The sequence below is a fragment of the Linepithema humile genome, chromosome 1 (assembly GCF_040581485.1).
Source record: "Linepithema humile isolate Giens D197 chromosome 1, Lhum_UNIL_v1.0, whole genome shotgun sequence".
NCBI classification, from domain to species: domain Eukaryota; kingdom Metazoa; phylum Arthropoda; class Insecta; order Hymenoptera; family Formicidae; genus Linepithema; species Linepithema humile.
The window spans coordinates 10,639,312-10,662,277 of record NC_090128.1 but is presented as its reverse complement, the minus strand read 5'-3'; the positions used below and the strand labels follow the sequence as shown (position 1 = coordinate 10,662,277).

General features: G+C 42.0%; 1 protein-coding gene across 4 annotated transcripts in view; it reads right to left on the bottom strand.

The window, feature by feature from the left end:
- The window catches only part of LOC105677193 (kin of IRRE-like protein 1), a 337,620-nt gene that overhangs the window by 9,865 nt on the left and 304,789 nt on the right, over window positions 1-22,966 (bottom strand). For all 4 annotated transcript variants that reach the window (XM_012375624.2, XM_012375623.2, XM_067347905.1 and 1 more), the window contains 3 exons: window positions 13,602-13,761; window positions 9,016-9,315; window positions 6,054-6,374 (listed from right to left, as the gene is read on the bottom strand). In XM_012375624.2, coding sequence (XP_012231047.1) covers window positions 6,054-6,374; window positions 9,016-9,315; window positions 13,602-13,761 — 781 coding nt within the window. The remainder of the gene's footprint in view (window positions 1-6,053; window positions 6,375-9,015; window positions 9,316-13,601; window positions 13,762-22,966) is intronic.

The window sequence follows — 22,966 nt, the reverse complement described above, 5'->3', positions numbered from 1 at the left end:
AAATCGCTGTTACGCCGTCTTTCTCCTCGCCGGTCGGAGCTAAAGCGACTTAGGATCTCCCTCCGCTTTCAATTAATGAAACGTTCGCGCGGCTCACCTTCGTCGCTCCGTCATCGTGAATCATTCCTCGCGAATCTCCAGACCACATCTGGGACCGTATCTGAGACTACCGAAGTAAACTTAGCCAATGGCCGATTAAGTTTTATAGCCACTAGCCATCAACATAATTATTTTACACGCTGCATACTAAAATTTATTTTAGAATTTAGAAACGATAGATTGTTGTGTGCTTGATATTTCAGTGTAACTCTTGCTTTCTTATTTTTCAAAGTTTTCTTTTTCTTTTCAAATTTTAAATTCAACCATCGCATTTCGATGTTTATTAATTTCATTGAAGTTACTTGAAATATTCCTTAGGTAAAGTCAATTAAAAATTAGATAATTAATTGAAGAAACCATACACACTGCAATTTTCTTGAAATAGACGTGCTACATATTACAAGGTTTTTGTTACGAAAGCGAGTTTGCATCAAGATTCGGAATGGATTTCATGTCTGGTAATCAAGCATCATGACCTTTCACATGCTACATGCGGAATACGGACGCAAATCAACCAGTTAATCACTTAAGGAGCTCGTGCTAAATCAACAGTACTACTTGAGCATCAGGAAACCTTTGTTCCGGACCATCCATCATCAGCGTGCGTGTTCAAAGCTAATGAAGGATGATTTAGAGACGGCATTGGCAGTCGATAGACCGAATCGTCTTTGATACAATTAGTCTCACATTTGGAACGCATTTGCCAGAAATGCAAGACGTCTGCGAAAATTGCGGAAAAGATTTAAATGCGAAGCAGATTGAAAAATCACAATTCGAATATTATGTCGAATCGCAAATATCATTTTATATCATAAAATATTTTAAATTATAAAAAAATTTTGTAATATAATTATACTGTTCAGTGAACCAAGAAATTAATGTATCACGCCTCGAGATATTCTCTTAATTGCGATCGACCGGAATAGTTTAGGCAGATCACCATCGATCGATCCTTCCTTTCGCATTTGCGTGCAATACGATACCCGCGCATGTAACCGCGTATATACGCGCCCATTTATGTATGTGTATACGCATACAGACACGCTTGGTAGTGCGTGTCGAGGCGAAGCCGGACAGCAATTACTACCGCAATCCCGCGATGCGGAGTGAATTGGCTCTCGGGGGTTCTGGCTTGCATAGCCGAGTTGAAAGGACGAAGATCCTACTAGCGGGGCATGGTCGCGGATCTTGAGCATCTCGTCCATAATAAACGCTTATCAGAGGTCCTTCGGATTCGATCGTCGGTGCACCCCGCGTCCCGACGATTTCGTAGTCGGCGAGTTCTAATCTCAATTATTGTAGGAAGCGCCGCAGCGTGGCACCTCGACGTCGATGGAGTCTGTTATCTGATGCGGCACTATCTTCCCGAGATCTCTCCTTGATGCCGCTTTAATACGAATACCCGCGGGCTCGTTTCGACCGAATTATCCCGGCAACCACTCCGAGATCAATCCTACTATTGCACAGTACACAGATCGCAATTATACTCACGGCTATTTGTCATCTAAATTAATTGGCAAGACGCAAACTAGTGTAACGAAAAGTGTCAGCATTTTGATATTTTAATAATTTTTTAAAATTAAAATAAAAAAATTGAAGAATAAAAAACTATTCATTCTATACTTTTTCAAATTAAAAAAAGCGACGCGTTTTTTTGCATTAAAATAATTAGATGTGTAGATCGATACCACAGCATTTATACAATTCCAAGTACAAAGAGTTGACAAAGTCCAAGTTAAAATTAATCTATGCGTGCGCCTAATAAATTGTGTTTTTAATATTCGAAGTCATTAAAAAACCTATAGATAGATTATAAATAGACTATAAATAGACTATAAATAGACTATAAATAGACTATAAATAGACTATAAATAGACTTCAATGCACACACAAATTTACAATATAAAATAAAATATTTAATACCATTTATTAATTTTTTCACTCAAAATTAATTAATATAAAACATGATTAATTAAACTTGGTAAAAATTCAGTTTTTTGAGAGAATAATTAAAAAAAGCTGTAATTGCGATTACTTTCTGTATTGTTAATAAAGTAGGAGTGTTTAATTATTTTTTTAGAAGAAGCCATTTTTTAGAAGAATTGAAACTAGAAAATTGCTTTTCGAGATTGATTTTATATTTTATAATTATGCTGCAGTTTGAAAGCCTACGTGTATAGAGAAATGAGCATTTCCGTACAAGCAGTTAACAATTTCTCAAACAATCTTCTCTTTATCAAGCGCTAGTTGAAATTCATGCAAGCCTTCGAGCGACAATTTCGCGAACATCTCGGATAGGAATCGTCATCGTAAGAAATTGACATTGTACAAGTAAGAAAATTTGATTATCACGCTTAGTATTTCTAAATTTCTGCATCTTTTCTGAATTTATTGCATCTTAATGTAAATTTAATTATTAATGTCTCATTTAAAAAATACATTAAAAAACGTTTCAAACTATAGCAGAATTGATGGAAATGTATAAGCGTAGGAATAAGATTGCTTCAAGAGAGATTAGATATGTATCGACAACCGATACAGTTTACTTTTAATGAGACCAATTTTGAAACTTTCATGTCGCGTATGTATAGACGCTTCGGAGTTTTAAAGTGTTCAAATTATTGATTTCATTTCTGGATATCTGAAATTGTCGAAACCGAGGATTTCGCTTTTTTAAGCGCGCATCACGGAGCATCCGTGATGATAGAAGGACCGTGTATTTTTAAAGCGAATGAGAGGGAAGGGTGACCCCGAAGAAAGCGTTTTCTGTGAAGGGCGAAAACGCCGATGGACAGTGGCGCTAATTATTCTTTCCCGCTGGACTGCGAAAAAAGGCGTCCGCACCGTCGGGAAACGAAATAGCCGGGCGAGGTTACGCGATAAAAAACGGAAATGGAAGGGAAAGCGTAGCGCGCGAGACGGGGCTTTGGCGACGTCTAACGGGGGTTGGTGGCTCGTGGAAACGAAAAGCGCGAACCCGGATGGGAATATGAACGTTGGAGGCCAATGGAGGAGAGGCGGCGCGGGAGGAAAGGGGAGGGGAGGGACCGAGAAAAATGACGACGGTGGGTAAACAGAGCTAAGTGAAGTTAACGATCGGGCAAGAAGAGCGGCAAAAATGACCTCGGGAAAATTACCGCACGCGCAACGGCTTAATGTCCAAAAAGACGAGGGCGGGAGGGGGTCGGGGCAGGAAGTGAATAAGGGAGAGAGACGCGGAAAGGAGGGGGGAAAAAAAAGGAGGAAGAGATGGGAGGAAGGCAGTGTAAGAGAAAGAAAAAAGGAAGTCAAAGAGAACGAGGTCGGGCACGAGAGAGATATTACAAGAGCGGAGAGAAAGGAAAGCCGCAGCTGCTTAATGACCACCCTGTACATTCGTATCTCTCTCGCAGATAGGCTTTCCTTTTCCTCCCTCCCTCCCACTCTCCCTCGCCGCGGCCCTTTTGCAGTTCCGCTTTACTCTCTTTTCCGCCCTAACTCCTTCGCGGTCCCGGCGCTGGGTGCCGCTGGGACCATTATCTGTAATTGCTTTCCTTAATTCGATGTTCGTTGCCCATGTGGCGGGACGAAAAAAATTCGCGTAATAAGCTAGAAATGGGTTGAGTATGGCCCTAACGGGTGGTATCGCGTGAAAAGCTCGAATTTGTCAAATTCGTCGCGCGCCACAGCTCGTTATGATTTGCACGATTTTCGCACCCAATTCTTCAACCCTCGTACGCCAGCGGAATAAGTTCGCTATCTTTTCCAAACTACCGGCGGCTCACTGCTTCTTTACGCTTTCGCCGTCGAGAGATATGTGTATTTGTATTTGCACTCGCGCTCCGTGCAGAAATCCACTCTTCTTAGCCGGCCGATTTCTTAGATTTAGGATAGAAATTTATTTTCCGATTTCTAAGTGGGAAAGCTTAGATTTATACACACCTTAGCAAAATGAGAGGATCACTTCGAATTGGTGGCGTGCAAAAATGATGGCGACGAACGTACAAACGGGATAGTATTTCGAGCAATAGTTGTTTCCTCGGGGGAGATCAATCCCGGAAATAAATCGCTCTGCAACGGCCGGAATCTCCGTTTCGTCTCGAATTCAGATACAGATTCCTCAATTTGTTTTTGAGCGCGAGAGCGGCGGGCGAGCAGCCACGGGTTGAAAGTCGCCCCGAAACGCGCATGCAGCGACGGTCGCATCGAGCGGCAAATTGATCGACGCTGCGACGACCGTAAATCACTTTACTGACAATTGATTCGGCGCTACTCGTTTTACCGCGGACGCGTACCGCGGTGATGTTTACGAGGCAGCACGTGCGCGTAACACTATCCACGTTGCGTGGGCGTATTGGTGGTTGCTTCATTTGCCCGTGTTTAATGATACGCAACGTGACGCGCCCGTAACGTTTCGCCACGTTCGCATTGCGTCACTCTGTATTCTTTTTTTCTTTCTTGTCGAAAGATACATTTGTATTTGCATTCGTACTTGTGAAAGCCCGATTTTTTGTCGACCGACTTCTTACATTTAGAACTGAGAGAGTAGAATATTTTTTGTTATTTTCGTTCTTAATTTGAGTTGATGCTTTTATTTCGTTAAACAGTACAGTTTTATATTATGTCAAAAGCTCCAGTTTTTTTATCGCAGTTTTATCCAGTTTTATTTTTTACTGACAAATTTTTCGGATATTGAGAATCGATTTGTTTTTGACGAAAATGTCACGTCTAAAGCTTTTGCATAATTAGCGATTGAAAATTTGTGTAAAAGGAACATAATAAATATTGTCATATTATTTATTTTTAATTTTAGTTAATTTAAAGTAAACTTTAGTAGAATATATTAATTTAACGCTTATATTATGTATTATATATTATATTAACTTTTTTCGCAGCTTAAAGTTATAAAAATGCAAAATATTGAAAACTGAATGTGGAACTGAATGTTAATGATAAATAATAATCTTTTTCAATATTTTATATAAGACTCTAAATTAGCCAAAAAATTGCCAATCAAAATAATGTAATCAAAATAGAATATTTGGTATTTAATGATCACGTTTGCATTGTCACCAAAGTTAATAATTATTTCCTTTCTAATTTTCAAGCATTCAAAGCCTAATTTCATAAAATTAGAATAAAAAATATATATTTTGTATATCTTTTTATCAAAAATTAATATTTATTTTTAACATCGCGGTGTATCGTTTATATTACTCCGCGCTTTGATAAAAATAAAATACTCTTTAGAGTTAATTCTGGCGCATTTCCGGGCTTCCATTGATAAGCAACGCGACGCCCTATATACGAACGTCTAATGGGGTGTGGTGCGTTCGTCTCGTAACGTTGTCTCGAGGGTGGTGATCCGTCTTCCTTACCGCCTCACGTCGCTGACACCACCCACTCCGAGAACAGCCTGATTCATCCCCTGTACGAAAGACTCGCATGAAACCCACAGTGACCTTGTGTCGATCCGTGTGCTCGACCAGCGTCTTTTGCTAATCTCCAGGCAATCGCGGATCTCCGTTAAATTGAGTAGGGTTAAGCGAGTTCGGTTGACTCCTCCTCAATGATGCTTCTCATTCGATCTCGGTTCGAGCGTCGGTTAAGTTTAAGCGACAGACGATTTTTCATTCTGTCAGGACAATTCAACCATTGTCCGTATCGAAGCAACAACTTTGTTGATAATATTCTCACGCGATCACAAAAATAGGAAAATTCGTACTCGCATGCGAACTAATAATTAATCCCTTCAAGTGGATACAATTTGGGAAGATCAGCCACATAGATTTTTATCGATAGATTTTTATCGTCGGTAAACTGCAGTACACGTCGTGTTTTCAATTTTATCGAAGATAATCCGTTTTCGGTTTTTATCGGTATATCGTCGACAAATTGCAGTAAACATCGTGTTTCATTCGACAAACACGATAAAGCTTTCGCAGCAATTCAACGTAAACTGAAATCGTACTCACCGGTGCGCTTCTCGGCGTCGCGGTATGTGACCTCGCTGAGGATGACCGGTTGGCTCCGACCCTTCGCGTTCACCGCGTAGACCGCGACGTGGACACCGGCCTCAACCGAGGCCTCCAGCCCGGCTAGGGCGAAGGTCGGCTCGTCCTGGTTGGAAACGTTGTAGAGGGGCTGGCTGGTCACGAGGAAATCGACGTCGCCGTGATAGACCTCGAGCACGAATTTCTGCGGCAGTCCGCCGTCATATCCCGCCACGCATTTCACCTCCACGCTGGTATACGTCTGATTCGCCAGTGTGCAGTTGCGCACCGGAAATGGCTTTCCTGAGAAACAAGGGTTGACGGATCATATATTATGTGTCCTTGCAGTTCTACGCTTATAGCCAAACAGCTCCCGCTGCTTAAAAGTAGGGTTTCGACGCAAGAATGCGGCGAGAGGTTTCTTCTCTCGCCTTCGGTCACCACCAAGCGTGACGCTAAATCTCTCCCAACGCGTGATCGCCGCTGCCGTCTTGCGACACGCTTTCTGGACACTTTGCACGCGTCGAGTGTGACCCGAAAGCAGCTCCACAGGTTGGCTCGGACGAGCGAGATCGTTCGCGTCGTTCTCGTCGGAAATCAAGCCGAGTGAAAAATGCTCGCGTGTCTACGAGTGGCAAAGATTTAGTGTAGCGGGATAGTAATGGGCGTAGAGATGTCCCGGTTCTCTTTTTCTTGTCACCCCCCCCCCCTCCCCGACCCTCCGCTTGAGCCAGCTACCGCCGTCACACTGTGACGCCGACTCGAGTCCCTGCAAATTTCCCGCTATCAGTATCTCGCTTTTCGCTTCCCGCCATCCAGAACCGTGTTTTTCGAACCGAAATCAATTTTTGCGCGCAGTTCTTGCCGGAAGAAGACGAATATCGCTCGTTTCGGGCTGAATCTTTTGCGCGGCGAGCGGTACGCGCGTCTCTCCCTCGACATCTCGCGTGTTCCCTCGATATTTCTCGCTCATTTCGCGCGTTCGTTCGCGGCAGACACTCGGGATTTCATTTCTTTCACGTTAATCACAAAGTCCGTCGTCGTCGTTATCATTCTCTTCGTTATGACTCGCAGATTTACGGGACGTATATTGAATCTCGACGATGCTTCGTTTGTACTTTACGCGCGCGCCCGTCCTTCCTGTTCGTCTTTGCTCTTCTGTTTCTTATATCCCTTTGCACGTAGCCCGGACCCCATTCTCCGCGAGTAAACATTTGTATCCCACGCTTTCATCCTGCAAAAGTCTCCGGTATAGAGGCAAATTCAAATTAGTTTTGCGCGCAAAGAAGGCGGCTAAGTTTGTCAAACTGGATGACTCGTAAAATAGCGTATTTCTCTTATGTAGCATTTTTCTTCTCGAATACTTTCTCTAAAAATGAGAATATCGACTATAAGACAAGTGCAATATGATCGCGACAAACAGAAATATTTAACAGTTAACTTTTCATTAAATTGACAAAAAAATTATAAAATTTGTTTCAAACAAGATTACATTTTTAAATTCTCTGTTAGAACACCATCTTGTATATTTTATAAAAATAAATAACTTTGCGAATTCATAAATATGTATTTAATATTGCATATTTTATTCATCACGATAATTTGCATGATTTTTTTTCAAATTACAGTTTATTTTTAAAATATCTTAATTTTTTTGCTTTAACACCTTTTTTTCTAGCATAAAATATATTCACTTTATATGTTATAGGATCGTAAATTTCGATACGTCGTGAAATTCCAATTATGTTCGACGTGCATAACAAGTGACGTCTAACGCGATTCCCGATTCCATCGCAAAATTCTGTCTCGGAAATCCCGTCTTTTTACCGTTTCTCCATGCTTCAATGAGCGCATTCCTCCTTGCCGAAATGCTTCGCGGAATGGTAACCGACATCAATAACGTCGAAGGGGGTACAAAAATAATTTCATGCCATCGGGTTTACGGGTCGTTGGCATTGGCGGAGTACCGCGAGAGTCGGGGTACCTTCGATACGACGCAAAGCGACGAATAAAGCGCGAGAGCGAGCGACGAGGACAGCCGATTTTATTTTCGATGGGAAGGGTACACACGGTGCCGCTTACACTCGACGTATTCGTCAACGTCAATACGTTCTCGGCCGATCGCCATGTCAACGTCACTGTCGATCACGCACGCAAACGGATAAAAAAAAAGGGAAACGAGAAAACGCGAAAAAATTCGCCTGGGGATTAATGCCGATTTAACGCTCGATGATTGGTCGCCTCCCATTGTACTCGCGGCGATGATTCGTGGGAACTGCTCGCGCTTTTTTTCCCATCGGAGATCGCGTAAAAACAGCGCCGATTTTTACATTTTAATCGCCGCCGCCCTTGATGGTGATTCGCGCAGACATTTCGCGCGGTTAAAAATGGACCTAATTTTACAATTCAACATAAAATTCATCGTGAAGTATTGCGTCTAAATTCAATTTTGTTCAGATCGCGACTTTAAGCACTGAATTAAGAATTAAATATGTATTTTTAAAAACTCTCAATTATATCGATTCTCTAAAAAATTCAAGAATCCATAATCCAATAAGCTATATGTTCCTTTAATTAATAAATAGCAATTTGAAATATTCATATAGTATAAAAATGCTTTTTTCGCTACTATTAATACTCGCAAATAAAATTGTGTCAATAATAAAAAAGAATGAATCATAAATCGTTTCTATTTCGAATTTAGACTCAATTCTTTTTGTTTCGTGACATTTACAAAGATTTACATAATAAAAAATATATTAAGCGTTAATAGCTTCTTGAGTTGAGATATTTGACCGAGACATTTCTCGAAATAATCTTCCACAAATAAAAAAAAAAAAAAAAAAAAAAAAAAAAACTGAAACAATTATAAAAAAAGAAAAAGACAATATTTTGTTCGTAAAATCCCTCTTAAGCATCGCTGCAGTTTGTCGTATATACTCACCGGCTGCTACCAGCTGGAAGAGACATGGCCTCGACTGGGTACCGACGAGATTGTCCGCCCAGCACGAGAGGGTACCGTAATCCAGCTCGGTGGACGGCGTGTATTTCAGCACGCTGACGCCGCTCGACTTCTCCATGGAGAACTTAGCAGCTGCTACCTCCAGGGTCTCGCCGCTGTTGTTGAATTTCCACCGGAAATTGTGCGCCGGCGGATCGGCCTCAACCTTGCAGGCGATGTCGAGCGACTCGCCCCTCGATGCGCCGACCACTATGATCCGATCTTCCTTGCACACAGGCGCGACTGCAAGCAGAATTATCGATTTGTATGTACCGCACGGCACCGGAGGCGGTCTTCTTTCGTTAAGCGTTTCGGAGCTTATAATAAACGACGGCGCAGCTTTTGATGGCTGCCTCCGCCTCGCCGCGCTACGGATTTTATCGTCGGCGCGAGAATTTGCGGCACTTCTAACAATTAATCAGGATTTCCCCGCGTTGAAAATTACTCAAGATTTAAAGGGCTAAGAATATGGTATCTTTAATATTCACAATTACAAATTAGGAGGTACAATGTACACTTTATAATAAATTTAATAAAATAATTTTTAATTAAATATTGTTTAATTAAAAATTTCAATTAAAATTAAATTTTATTTGAAATTATTAAAATAATATTTAGTTGAATAAAATGATGACAAAAACAACTGTTGCGTTAACTCAAGTTTGCAAGCAATAATTGGCAGGTGTTCGCTGAGAAAAATATAAAATAAATAACGGCGCTCTGGTTTCTCTTAAAGTATAACCTGCGGATTTCATTCGTAGATTAGTATCGTAAATTTCAAGATGACTGCCTCACGTTTTCCTTGCTGTCCGGCATGGCGTTTCGTCAAGATTACGCGGCGACGAGCGACGCGTATTAATTGCGCTTTCTGATAAATGTTATTAATGTGATTCTCCTTAGCTCCACTTTGGAATACAGTTTTTATGAAGTGACGCTTTTTCCTTTATTACCGACCATCTTACGCCAACGACTCTGCTTTGTTACGCCTGCCAGACGTTATCATACTCGCGAGAAAGATAAGTTTTTAGGACACAACGGGCTATTCTCGAACGAGCATTCATTACGCGACGAAAGCTTTAATTACCGGCTATAATCTGCGCGAACGACGAACGAAGAAAAGGTGTTATTTTCATACAATGTTGTCCAGGTCGGCCAAATGACTGGCATGTTACGTGGATTTTTAACCACATAAATTATGAAAAAAAGAAGATAGACGCAAGAAAAAAATTTGTCATTAATATTTACATCGAATTGATAAATTAGCTCACTTTTGATACGTGTGACTGGAATCACTATAATTTGCGAACAATATTATATTACAGATCGTTTTCCGCATTCGTGTGCAACACGAATGTAAGAATAACCGATTGTTTTCCGATACTAGTTATTCGATATCGTTTCGGAAATATCGGAAGATTGGACGGAAAGGAGAAGATTTCTCCGTCGATCAGAAAAAGCTGTGGAAGGCCAGATAAAGCGAATTGCAAAGCGGCCGGCGGAATACGAGTGCCGTCTCAACGTTATCTGTATACGAGAGGGAGGGTTTCTCGGCCGACGATATGCCGATGATGACCCACATATCGCGGCTGCATCGGGGAAAACACGCAAATGACAGCGCTATCGTGCGAACGATTTTTCTGACACGCTCAGGCGTTTTGTCACGAAGAGGCGGCTCCCCCGTCGTGTAACTGGCCGGGATCGTTTTATCAACGCGAGTTATGCAAAAAGGTCTACTCTTCCCTTCGTCTTTTCCCAGCGATATATATTTGTCCCAATTTATCTGCGTTTATCTCCGCCTCCCTTTGTCTCCATCCGTCTCGCGCGCCTCCGCGCGAAGAGAACGGAAGAGGAACAAATACGTTTTATCGTGTAACCGAACGACACATTTCCAACGTGAACAAGGTGGAAATTGATATCGCGCAATAATCAGAACAAGAATCAAAATGCTAAAGCAATGCGTTCAATAAACGCGGCGGGGAGGATTGTTGAAACGAGTTAAATCCAGATTGAAAAGCTCTCGGTCCGGCCGTTGAAAGTATTCATTATTAAACCCAGATCGCTTTTAGCTTGTCACTTTTATTACAGACTTTTAAGCTTTATTACGTTCATAATTACGACACATTTCCCATTGTAATTTGATCGTAAAACAAGCGATTGATATTAATTTTCGATGATGACCGTAATGCAGCATTCCGTGGAAGTTGAAGCGTTTTGCGATTTAATATTGAATTTTAAGCGAGAGAACGTGCCACGCGCGAGCGTTGCAGGCTTATTGTTCTTCCTTCATAATGTTACATTGTTCGGTTTGCAGTATTTCAGTTGCTTCATATTTGAACTGCAACTATAGTTTTTTTCTCGAACGAGCACCGTGAAACAAACGCGCCGTCAGAGAAATTTTGCGATAATGACATATGTGACGTAATGTGCGGCATAATACGACTTGTATACTGCGCATTTATAAATAGCATTAAGATTCTAAGACACAAAAATGAATAAAATATACATTTTATGCTTTAAAATCTTCTATCATATCATTTGGCAAGCCTAGAATTTACTGCTATGTATTGAAATCTTATATTTTAAAAAAAGAAATGGTCTAGAATGTTAAAATGTATTTTATTCATTTTTATTTTATTTTTATAGTTTATACGGTTATATCTTAACATTTGTAAGGTTAGAATTTTAGATTGTACATTTTCTTTACTCTGATGCATTAAAATTTAATATTTGAAACAAAGAAACGCGGTCTAGAATTCTAGAATATAAGATTTCAATCCATTGCAGTAAAGTTCTAAACCTACCACAAATGACATCATATAAGATTCTAAGATAAAAATAAATAAAATTTACATTTTAACATTCTAAACCATCCTTTTATTTACAATATAAAATTTCAATGCATCACAGTAAGGAAAATATAAATTTTAAAATTCTAGACTTATCAAATATTACAAGATTTTACACATAAAAATGAGTAAAATGTACATTTTAACTTCTGGATCATTTTTTTGTTTAAAATATAAGATTTCAATGCGCTATAGTGAAAAAATGTAAATTCTAAATTACCAGGCCTACCAATTTTTATAATATAAGATTCCAGTGTCTATGATATTGAATAAAATGTACATTTTAATATTTTAGGTCATTTTTCTATAATTCTATAGGCTTACTAATAAAATATCTATTCTTATAAAATATTCTTATAGAATAGGAAGGTGGATAATAAATTAAAAAACTTTATCTTTCCTCTTTCTGAAACAAATTTTCTTTTTATGACACATGGTGCCACAATAACCGATTCGAATATGTATTGATTCGCGAGGTATCTCTTGAAGCCTTTTGCCCTATCTCCTTTAAATTCACTCGGTGCTTGTATTCCGACCACTCTAAATTCCATTATATTATGATAGTGCCGATAGCGTAAACCAAACGTTATTTCCTCTTTTCCAACAACGGTGTAATATCGAGGAGGATAAACCACGAGGCGATACCGATTTCGATTCGTGGATACTCGCGAGACGCTTGCTTATCCGAGACTAGTTTCCTCTATCTTTACGAGGTTGCCACGATCCATAATTAAATATTAAGGACCGCACTTGTCCGCAGGATTGAAACTCGTATGCGGTCCCGGAAGTGGCGGTAGGGTTTCATATTAAATGCTTCTGCATGCCGATTACTTCGGGACGCTTCCACGAACTAAATTAAACGCTTCATGCGCTGAACTGTCGAGTTATATTTTTCATGAAAGTCGTAATAAAGTTCAATTTATTTCGATCCTCTCCACTTTAATCTATTACTGTTTGAAATTTTTTAAATTTTAATTTAATATTTTCGCGTTTTTAATAAAATATATTCTCGAATAGTTGAGAAACTTTTCGACTCAGCGTCGCGTTTCACCGAAATTTTTCAAATGAAACTCGTTTCTTTTTTTCTCAAATATCTTGTAAATTGCGTGTTCCACGAGAAAAGCGCACGAGTTCTTTCATGTTTCTTCCATTGAGATCCGTTACTACTGACGAGGATCGCTCTGGCGATTCGTGCAGTGGAGAGTTTTTCAACAGTGAGAACCGCGCACGTGTTCTACGCTATTCTCAAATATGCTACGAATCACTTCTTTTGCGAAGAGGCGTCTCTTTTCGTGCCGACAGCCGGCCATAACCTGGGAATTGGGTTTAAAAAATGTAACCAGCACTAAGCACTCGTGAAATATTCACACTGAATGTGATTCCAGGGATATGCGGCGGGTGAGTTAATATACGCGCGGGAACGCGCTCACCGATGTCGGCATGTATAATCAGAATTCGTAGTAAATCGGTTGAAAATAGAAATTCACCACGTCTGCCATCAATAAAGGATTCGGCGACAAACAATTTCGCAAAGAAGACTTTACTGTGACGCGCGATAACATAAAAATATATTGTTGTTCTTTTCTCAAGATTATTGTAATATTTTACTGCGATTCGCGGTAATAGAAAAATATATGGATTATCCGAAGGTTGTTGCAAATATAAAATTATCAGCTAACTTACATTTGACTCGAAAGTGTAGAGGCTCGCTGCGTGTCTCATTCAGTGCGTTCGTCGCTGCGCAGACATAGCGACCTGCACTACTTCTTGTCACACTCTGCAAGACGAGGCTCTGATTCGACCAGATGATCCTTGCCGACGTGTTATGCGCCAGGATTTGGTTCTGCAAAAAAGAAATTTCGAACGCGTTAAACTTATTGCACAACAAATATGAGATATATTTAATAATACAAAAGCTTCAGCAACATTTTTGCAATCATGTGTTCATCAAGTAAATCAAAGAGAAGGAAGAAAGATAACTGTTTCTCCTCCGACACCAAGCACACATTTTTATGTCTCATTATTTTCTAGTCTCGCGATAAATTAGAGATAAGCGCAATCGCATTTTACAACGATGTCTTCCCGCCTGTTACGACCGTTCGTTATCGTATAATTTTTTTTCCGAGGAATGCCACCACGGACCGAGCGCTTTTATGACTGCGAATGCCTGTGGAAGATAAAGAGGAACTATCTTACAAGAGTACGCGAGCAAGCGTGCAGTTGCAATACCCACTTGTGCATGCAGTATAATATTGTTGGAACAAGTTAACGAGTCATATTCGCACAAATTATCGTAAACCTCCACAAAACAAAACTATTATTGTTTGTGTGTCTATATATCAATATTTGTAGATATAGATATATTATTTAAAATGACAGTAATGATTATTTGTTGCGATTTTTGTGTAAAAGTAGAGGCAAAGAAATAAATAGTAAAATCTTGTGTTAATTGGAAATAAATTTTGCTTTAATTAGATTAATCAGTTAATGCTAAATATTACGGCTAATTTCCTTGATGTTTTTGCTAAGGAGAACTAGAATCTACGTCAGAATTTGTTCCTAAAATTGTTGCATGACGCTTCTACAATGTAGTGTATATTAACAATTTAACGGAGTAACACATCCTGCATAGTTTGCGAAGAGATATGCCGTGGAGCACGACAAATACATAGTTTTACCAGTCGTAAAAGGAGGTGCGCACGCTTACATGTCGCTATAACAAATTTGTCGCTTTAATTAGCTGCGCGAGAAGGGTGAGTTCCATTACATCTTACTTTCGTCTGTCCCTGTTTTCGCGTTTCTCGCAACAAAATGAGAAGCGGGACAAATGTAGTGCTAATATCGTACTCCCGCTGAAACTTGCAGCGGGAACGGAACTCGGGAGTGGAACAGCCGCACGTCAGAGCCAACAAGTAGCTAGAGTCAGTGCATACGCCGTCGCTGCCATTGCCAAATGCAGGCCGAACCGCTTAATCAAGCGAGAGGCAGCCTTCAAAAGTTCCACGACCGCTACCTAATTTACAGGCTAATTGCTGGCGAAACGCGTAATTCATAACGCAATTATAAAGTTTATAATCGGGGAGAGAGTTAACGATTAAAAATTATTATATCAAGTTTCTACACGTTTCTTTCTCTCGGATTTTTACAGCGAAAGAGCATTAAATTGTCCTCGTCTCGTTTCCGCAGAACTCCTCTTCAACGTGTACGTTCAGATGATTTTACTTTACCGCTTTCCAATCTTTTTATCTGGCCGAATGCGCCGTAAAAGTTCGGCACGCGGGAAGTGGGGGGGGGGGGAGGCGAGATTATAAGAAGAATATCTCGGAGTCGTGGCGTATGCCCGTCATAGTGCATTGCCCCTAAAGGCGGTCCTCGCCTATTTAATCAGAGAAGAAACGACAGTCGGGCGTCTTTGTCTCGCCGGCAAACATTTTCTCGGCCAGTAAAAGTCCCTTAAGTTTTTCACTCTACCCCTTTCCGCCCCCTGCTCCCCCCCCTCCCCTCCCTCCCGCCCCTCTTTGCCATTTCGTTCTCATACCTCTTACCTCACTACCGTTTCCTCCATTACACCGGCGGACCCTCTTTTCTCCCGTTCCGCCAGAATCCGCTCGCCCCGAAGATAATTCGAAATCGATTTGAAACGAGGCCATTTGAATCTTGGAGAAGTTGGGCTGGGTTACAGGCGACTTGTGGAGAAAGGAGGAGGAAGAAGGGAGGGCAGACGGAGACTCGGAGATTTCTTCTTCCACTTCTGTCTACCCCACCGGGACGTTTCTTTCCCCTGGACGACGCCCGAAGGGGTAGATTTATTCAATTGTTTTATAATCTCGGCAGCCCGAGACGCGGCGCTGCGTTGCGGCGCGCCGTCCCGTTTAAATTCCCCCGCCGTTTTCATCGTATTTTCCGCTCGCCCGATCTCGCGACAACGGCGGAAAGATATTTAATTACTCGTGCGCGATTAACTGACATATCGATAAAAGTTACTTAGCACGGGATTAAAATGTATAAGCGGTGGAAGCCGCGGTAAGCGTCTACCGTGCTCACTTTCAGGCCGCTTTCAAATACCGAATTTGCCGAAGAGTGATTTTTATTTTCGAAAAATATCAATTCAAAAAAATAGTTTAGAAAAACAAGCCCGTTAATTCTTAATATTTCAATCTCGCGATATTGCTGTATGTAAAGAGTTAAATAAAATATGATATATACTTAATGCGCTTAGTCACTCATGTCACGATCGCGGGAATTAAACGCGCGAGCTGGGCGGTGTACAAATATACACACACGAAGCTTTTTCACGATTAAATTCAGTTTTGAGTATTTTTTGTTGAAATATTTTTTTCAATAAAATAAAATAGAAAGCAATGAAGAGGAAAATAAAAAAATAACAACAGTAGATGGACGCGGTGTTCGCAACCATTAAGCAGCGATAACTCAATTAAATGCATTGTGATCTATGTAACCAGCCGTCCATGTGGCCGAGTCTAGGCTAGGCGGTTTTAGCGCGCTTAGCATAGGTTAAGCCCCGGTTAAATCCCGAGGTTTATCTTCGATTTACTTGCGGCAAGAGACGGAGCTTGGAAGGGACTCGTTAAATGTAGTACTTCGTTAAGACCGGCGGAAGAATTTTTAAGGATGCGTTTCTTAACGTCTCTTTACATCTCTTTTCTCTATCCCCTAGAAATTATACAGTAAATAATCTTACAAAACCTAATCCTTGATCACATTCCCGAAATGTTATACTTTTCGCATATGATTTTCTTCCTTATTTAAAAAAATTTCCATAAAATTAAATATAAAAAAAATCTAGTTTTTTATTCATTTAAAAACACGTATTAATGCATGTAAAAATGAAAATGACATACGACGTATTTTTATCGATAGTTTTTACAATTCTTTCTGATAAAAATAGTCTGAAAAAAAAAAGAAAATAGATTGAAATGTTTTTTTATTAAATATTGATAATTTGATTTTGTATTTGGATATTTTTTTACATCCTTTTCGGGAGCTACTCGTTGGTATCCTCCTATTCTTTATTTTCTGAAAAATAAAATTGTTCAAAGATTACGGGCTTTATTTTATGCTGCTTATATCGGGAGCCATTGAAGCTTATCGGTCAAAACCACCATCAAAGACACTCCACGATGGAGATTTGCTACACGCTGATCGATATCGCGGCAGCTTACACGTATGGTCCCGCTGCGTACTCGCGCACCGGCAGAGATAGCGAAGTTTAAAGTTCCCTTTCGCGACTCGAATCCCCCAGCCCCCACCTTTCCGTTCCCACGAGTCGGGATTCCGTTCTTTCGTCGTTTCCGTCCGCGTTTCTCCTCGTCGTCTCGACGAGGCGGAATGGAGAGTACGATATCGTCCTGTGTAGTCAGCTCTCCTGACTTTCGTTTATCTTTTCTTGCGACCGAGCCATTCTGCGAAGAGCCACCATCCGTCCTGCGCCTCCTCCTACTTATCCAATCTACTCCTCCACCTGGTGTACTTGTATTTGTTCGTGTAAATAGATTCGCGCCAGTAATTTAAGTAGTGTGCTATTATTCGCATCCTTTCGTTCGATGATGGCAGAATAAATTCTCGTTCGACGATATCGGAATTAGAGAAAGCAAACAAGATGAAAATATTATCATCTGAAAATTGCAGTATTCAAATTAATATTTTAGAGTCTAAAAACTAAACTTTGGAAGTAAAATGAAGCGGAAAGATGTGAAAATCAATACGTTCCGAAAACAACATTCATCGCTCGACTATTTGATCCGAGAAAATTGAACGTAAGAAATTTATTGAAATTAAAATTCTGCATTAATTTCACAGATTCCTTTTAACAAAATAAATAAGATAGCAGTAATAAAGATTTTCAAACAGAAATCGCGCTTTATACAATTAAATGGCGCGTATTCTCCGGCGACATTATTAATTCAATTTCGTCACGGCACTGCGGCGAACGCAACAGGGGCCTTTGATCAGTCAGTCTCAAGACTGGAAGTGGAGTGGGTACTACGCTTCCAATAATTAGGTTTCATAGGGTTTGCTCCGTAAATGAGGATCAACTAACTTCCCCATTGTGTCCATCCGCCGGGCGCAGATAGCTGACACCCTTCCACCACCACGGCCTATCGACAACCCACCCGTCGCTAATTACGTCGTCGATCTAAAGGAGATGCCATCGCTAACGGCTAATTCTATTTATCCCCGTATCTTCAATATTTTCCTTCCGGCAACCCTTTAAAAAAAGATTACAGCGACGTCAGCTGGTAATTTGAAATGAGATCACTCGCGCGATTGCACGCCGCTCGAAATGATTTTAGTCTCCGAAACGACTGTAGGCCAGTTGGATGATCGCATTACTTATCCGGATGGACTATCTCTCACGCTCCTTTTCCGCATTCCCGGTGAGTGCTCTCGCGCGCGCCAATCGATAGCAGGACATTCCATCCGCGACACTCGATTTCGAGGAGAACGCGCCAAAGACCCGTTCCTCGTTGGTCCGCAAAATCTTGGGACGTACTACCGTGCCGTCCAATTTCGTTTTGGCGTCGCCTCTCGGATCCTCTCGGAGGATCTATCGAATTTCCTCGCGCCCTTCGACGTGATCGCTTTCCTTCGTAGGAATGCCCGCCGGTTTCGGGACACAGGGACCCGTCTCCCATCACAGGCGGATCTTGTGCGGTCGCGTGATCCTCTCGGCGCTCTCTCGTATGGTCGGACGCGAAAGGAGCTTGAGAGAAAGAAAAGGAGTTTCTGCGGAGGCGGAGGGAAGACGGCGGGATCGTCCATTCCGGTCAGACGGCGCACTGATTCTTTGAAAAATTGCCAACAAGCCGCGGCCATGCTTCCTTCCTCTCTCTGTTCCTTCCTTCCTTCCTTCCTTCCTTCCTTTCTTCCTTCCTTCCTTCCTTCCTTCCTTCCTTTGCTCCTTTTGCTTCATCTTCTAGCAGACTGCTATCCCTCAAAGCATCGGGAATCTTTTTATTCCGGTTATTCTGCACCGCGAACAGCGGTCACAGGACTCTTTGGCGGTCCTTCTTTGCTCCCTCTTTCACAGGACGTATATCTTCCAATCGTAATGCGCGAGCTTCGATATCTACGCGGCATGCGAGAGCGCGTAAGTGTGCGTCGGTGAGCGGCCGATACTTGTTTGTCGAAGTTATTTGTATTTTGGTTTTAGCAGTAGCAATCGCGATTGTGAGCGGGGTCGTATAGAGATATGCTGTTATCAAATATTCGTAGTGCGTTGCAGTGTTGTCGATTTTATTACGGTGGAAACGAGTGGCGTAGAGTCGATCAATTACGGCGTTGCGCGCGGATCGTACTGTTTCCGACTGGCTTTCGCGAAATATTTGCCGCGCGAGATGGTTATGGGTTTTTATCGGAGTGCAGTCCTCTCTCTCTTTCTCTCTTTCTCTAAACCGCCATCAAAATATAAAATTTAAAATTAAGAGCTTTCGCGAGCAGAGAACGTTTCCACTGAGCTCCTTGAAATTCAAATTTAAGATATACATTTAAGATATACATTTAAGATATACACACTTGAACTAAAAATAATATTTAAAGAAAAATAGATGCAGAATTTTTATACGCAATCAAATAGAATATTTTAGTCAAATTTAAGTTCCTTCGCTACGCCAATATTCTTACATTTTCCTTGGAAATTTGCGCTTTGATAGCTATTTGTTTTTTTTACGTTGTAAAAAATATCCTCGCGCTAAATAAATAAATTCCTGTAATAGTCGTTTCGTGCTTCGTAATAGTATCTGAATGTTTGTGCAAACGTCCAGCGCAAAACACATATCTCATTCTGGAAACACACAAACGTGTTTGTGCGAGTAAGATTTCCGCGTAAATATTTTCGAGCGTTTTAAAGTGAAGTTTGGCAACTACGAGCGATGATTGTATCGAGCGCGGCCCGGGATCGGTCGCGTTCGGGATTATGGCCGATGTGTTCAGCGGAATACGTCGAGATACGAGGGCGAAGAAGTAGTTTCCGAACAGCTGTTCGAAAGTTGCCGACTATCAAAGCTGCTTTTAAAACTGCCAGGCGAAGACTGTAGGTGACTACGCGATCGGTTATCGCTCCTCGATTCTTTGCCGGCTCGTCTTATCTCTTAACGAAAAATTGCGAGATCGAAATCGTACAGAACGAATCCGCTCTCTCTCTCTCGTTCTCTCTCTCTTTCCCTTTTTCTCTCTCGCTCTCCGTGTTCCGAGAAGTCGCCCTTAGCGGGAATTCCGACACGCCCTGATCGCGATGGCAGTGAAATTGATTGATGTACGGCCCGCCGAATTCGACGCCGGCACCCACTTCCTCGGGAACCGCCAACCCGCATACACACACACACACACACATTCACACGCAACGCATACACATGTACGAACATTCATACCTTTCGACTCCTGCGCGCTTTCGCACCCCGCGCCGCATTAAGATCCGAACGTGTCGGGTTGAATCTCGCGTGAGAGGGAAATGCATTCGGTCGATTCGCAGTGAGAAAGCCGTTATCCTTGGCGCGCTCGTGCAATCCAATCGATGTACAAAAGCCACGACGCAGATATGTGTATATCAAATAGCGGGCGAGGCGACTCGGCGGAATTTCAAGTTTGATCGATATCGCCGTTTTCGCGCCAACGAAACCCATTCGTTCGTATTCCAAGTGCAAAAATCCTTCATTTTCACCGTCATTCATAAATCGAAAATGCTATTATGCCCCTCCGCGCGTTTTGGCCTAATAAAAATTTCAAGAGGAAGAACGCTCTGTATTCACTTCCTGCCAATTCAGGATTGTACAAATCTTACAGATTGTATAGAACGCGAAGCGTCCAACTATCATTTAGACGGAAGTGAAGGTGCAATAGGCGCGCGCGCGGCGGGGGCGGCCGAGATAAATTTTCGATCTTCCTGCGTGCCCGCGAGGACAACGGTATTAATGGAATCCTTCCGGCAGTCCGCACGGTCAATCCACTTTGCGAGAAAAGATGAGGAGTTGAAGGAATCCTTTCAGGCTCTCTCCGCGTCTAAACCAGCCGGGGCCGATTGGCTCCCGTCGATGCTGCTGCTGCTGCTGCAGGTAGGTACAGAACTTCTCTATTGTCCCCGTGAATGATAGAACCGACTTAATCACTGCACTCCATTATGTCGGCCACCCCATATTTCTTTTTTCGCCTTCTCGATTTCTTCCTCCTTTTCCTCTTATTCCTTTTGCCGCTCCCCCTGTTATTTCTGTTCCTTTCTCGCTTTCAGGTGCCTCTCAATCCCTCTTGCTCGCGCATCGTTTCCTCCTTCTCCCCCTGCACGCATCCCTCGCCCGCCGACCGTTCATGATTCTTTCCCCGTCTTTACGATTGCCACTCAAAAGGTTACTGCTGTTAGGGCAGCCCGAAACGCTTTTCTAAGACCCGCCGGTGCCGGAGCCCGAGTCCGATTGCTACCTCGGGATTGATTGGCAGATAGAACGTGCCAACGGCCCTTGTAATTCCTAGGCAAACCTTTCCGGATGAGTGAAAGGGACCCCGCGCCGGCGAATGAAACGTTTCTGGTGTACCAAGTGCAAACGTGAAAATCCGCCGACCCGCGACATACTTTTAAAGGCGATCGCGTCTTTCGAGAATCGCGAAAACCGACGCGGCAATACTTAATGGAAATAAAGCGATACCGCAGTCGACAATATCCTTTCTCTCTCTCTCTCTCTCTCTTTTTCTCCATGTGATACGTTTTTCAATTATACATAATCAATTTTAAATTTGAAAAACAAACTCTAGTTCTCGCAGCTTGAAAGATTATTGTTTGGAACAAAAAATATATTTTTATTCAGTCACAAGCGTATTACACCGACGAATCGCCCGCAATGTCCATTTCTAATTAACATCCAACTTCGACTTTCAACTCACGGAACTCCGATAATCGTCGGAAAAAGTCCAAGTGCAGTTGGTCGCGAATACAGTTCTAAGATCCAGTTTTACGGTAATGGCGCGAATTCGGTCGGGTAATCCATCCGTCGTTTAAAGGCACGTACAAAGACTAGGAGGAGTTTTAGCGGATCGCTTTGCCCGTAAGCGGTGCGACTAGACGGCAATCCGCAGGCGAGGGGAAGAAATCGCGGATGTGGAAGTGGTGGGTCGGCGGGGGGAGGGGGAGAATGACACTGCGCGATAGTCGGGTGTTCTCTCTGCGGAATGAAGTCGGATCATATTTTTAAGATGCAATTTCGAGGGAAATCTCTTACGCGGTAGCAGCTGCCGCCGCTCGCCCACCGTTAGCCCGTTTCCTGCAGCCCTTCGCAGCGTATATCCGGTGAAAGGTCGCCCTGCGACGAAACGAAAAGACGAGTGGGGGCGGGGTGGAGAGGGGGAGAAGAGAAGGGGAGCAGCGGAAGCGGGGATGAGCCAGGTTAAAGTGAGCGACGGAACATGGAAGGGATATGAGGCCGGGCTGATCCCGGAAAAGACCGGAGGAAAGCTAATGCACCGCCGCCGCGCGCCCCCTACGGGATTCCCGGCTAGCCGATGGTAATATAATTATGGCATATACGTACCGCAATCTTCTGCCAGGTGTTATAGCCGTTGGATTAATATATTAAAATCTACGGGACTTGCATCCCTCGGAAATGAAGCCGATCTTCTATTTAAGATTAAAACAAAAGAACATTGCGGGCTCGCAAATTTACTGTTTCAATACATGTTGCGGCGATAAGATGCGAGATGCGGAGATCAGAGCTGTTATAAAAATTGTATCTTAGAAGAAAATTCAAGACAAATATCTAAAAAATAATGTGTCATCAAATCGTCGAAGTAACTATCGTTGAAGAAAATAATGCGCGAGGAATGGAACATTCGTTGCACGAAAAAGCTGCAGATATTATCGAGAAATCTCGATGTCAGAAATTAATGCCTGATTAATCGTAATTATTCCGTAACTACGTCTGCGAATTGAACTGTATTCAGATGCGTTCAAAATTTCATATTTTCTTGTCACCATGCGACAAAATAATAAGTTTCACAAAGTTATATAATTAAGTGAAATATAGAAAGGTGTTCACGCCGGACTG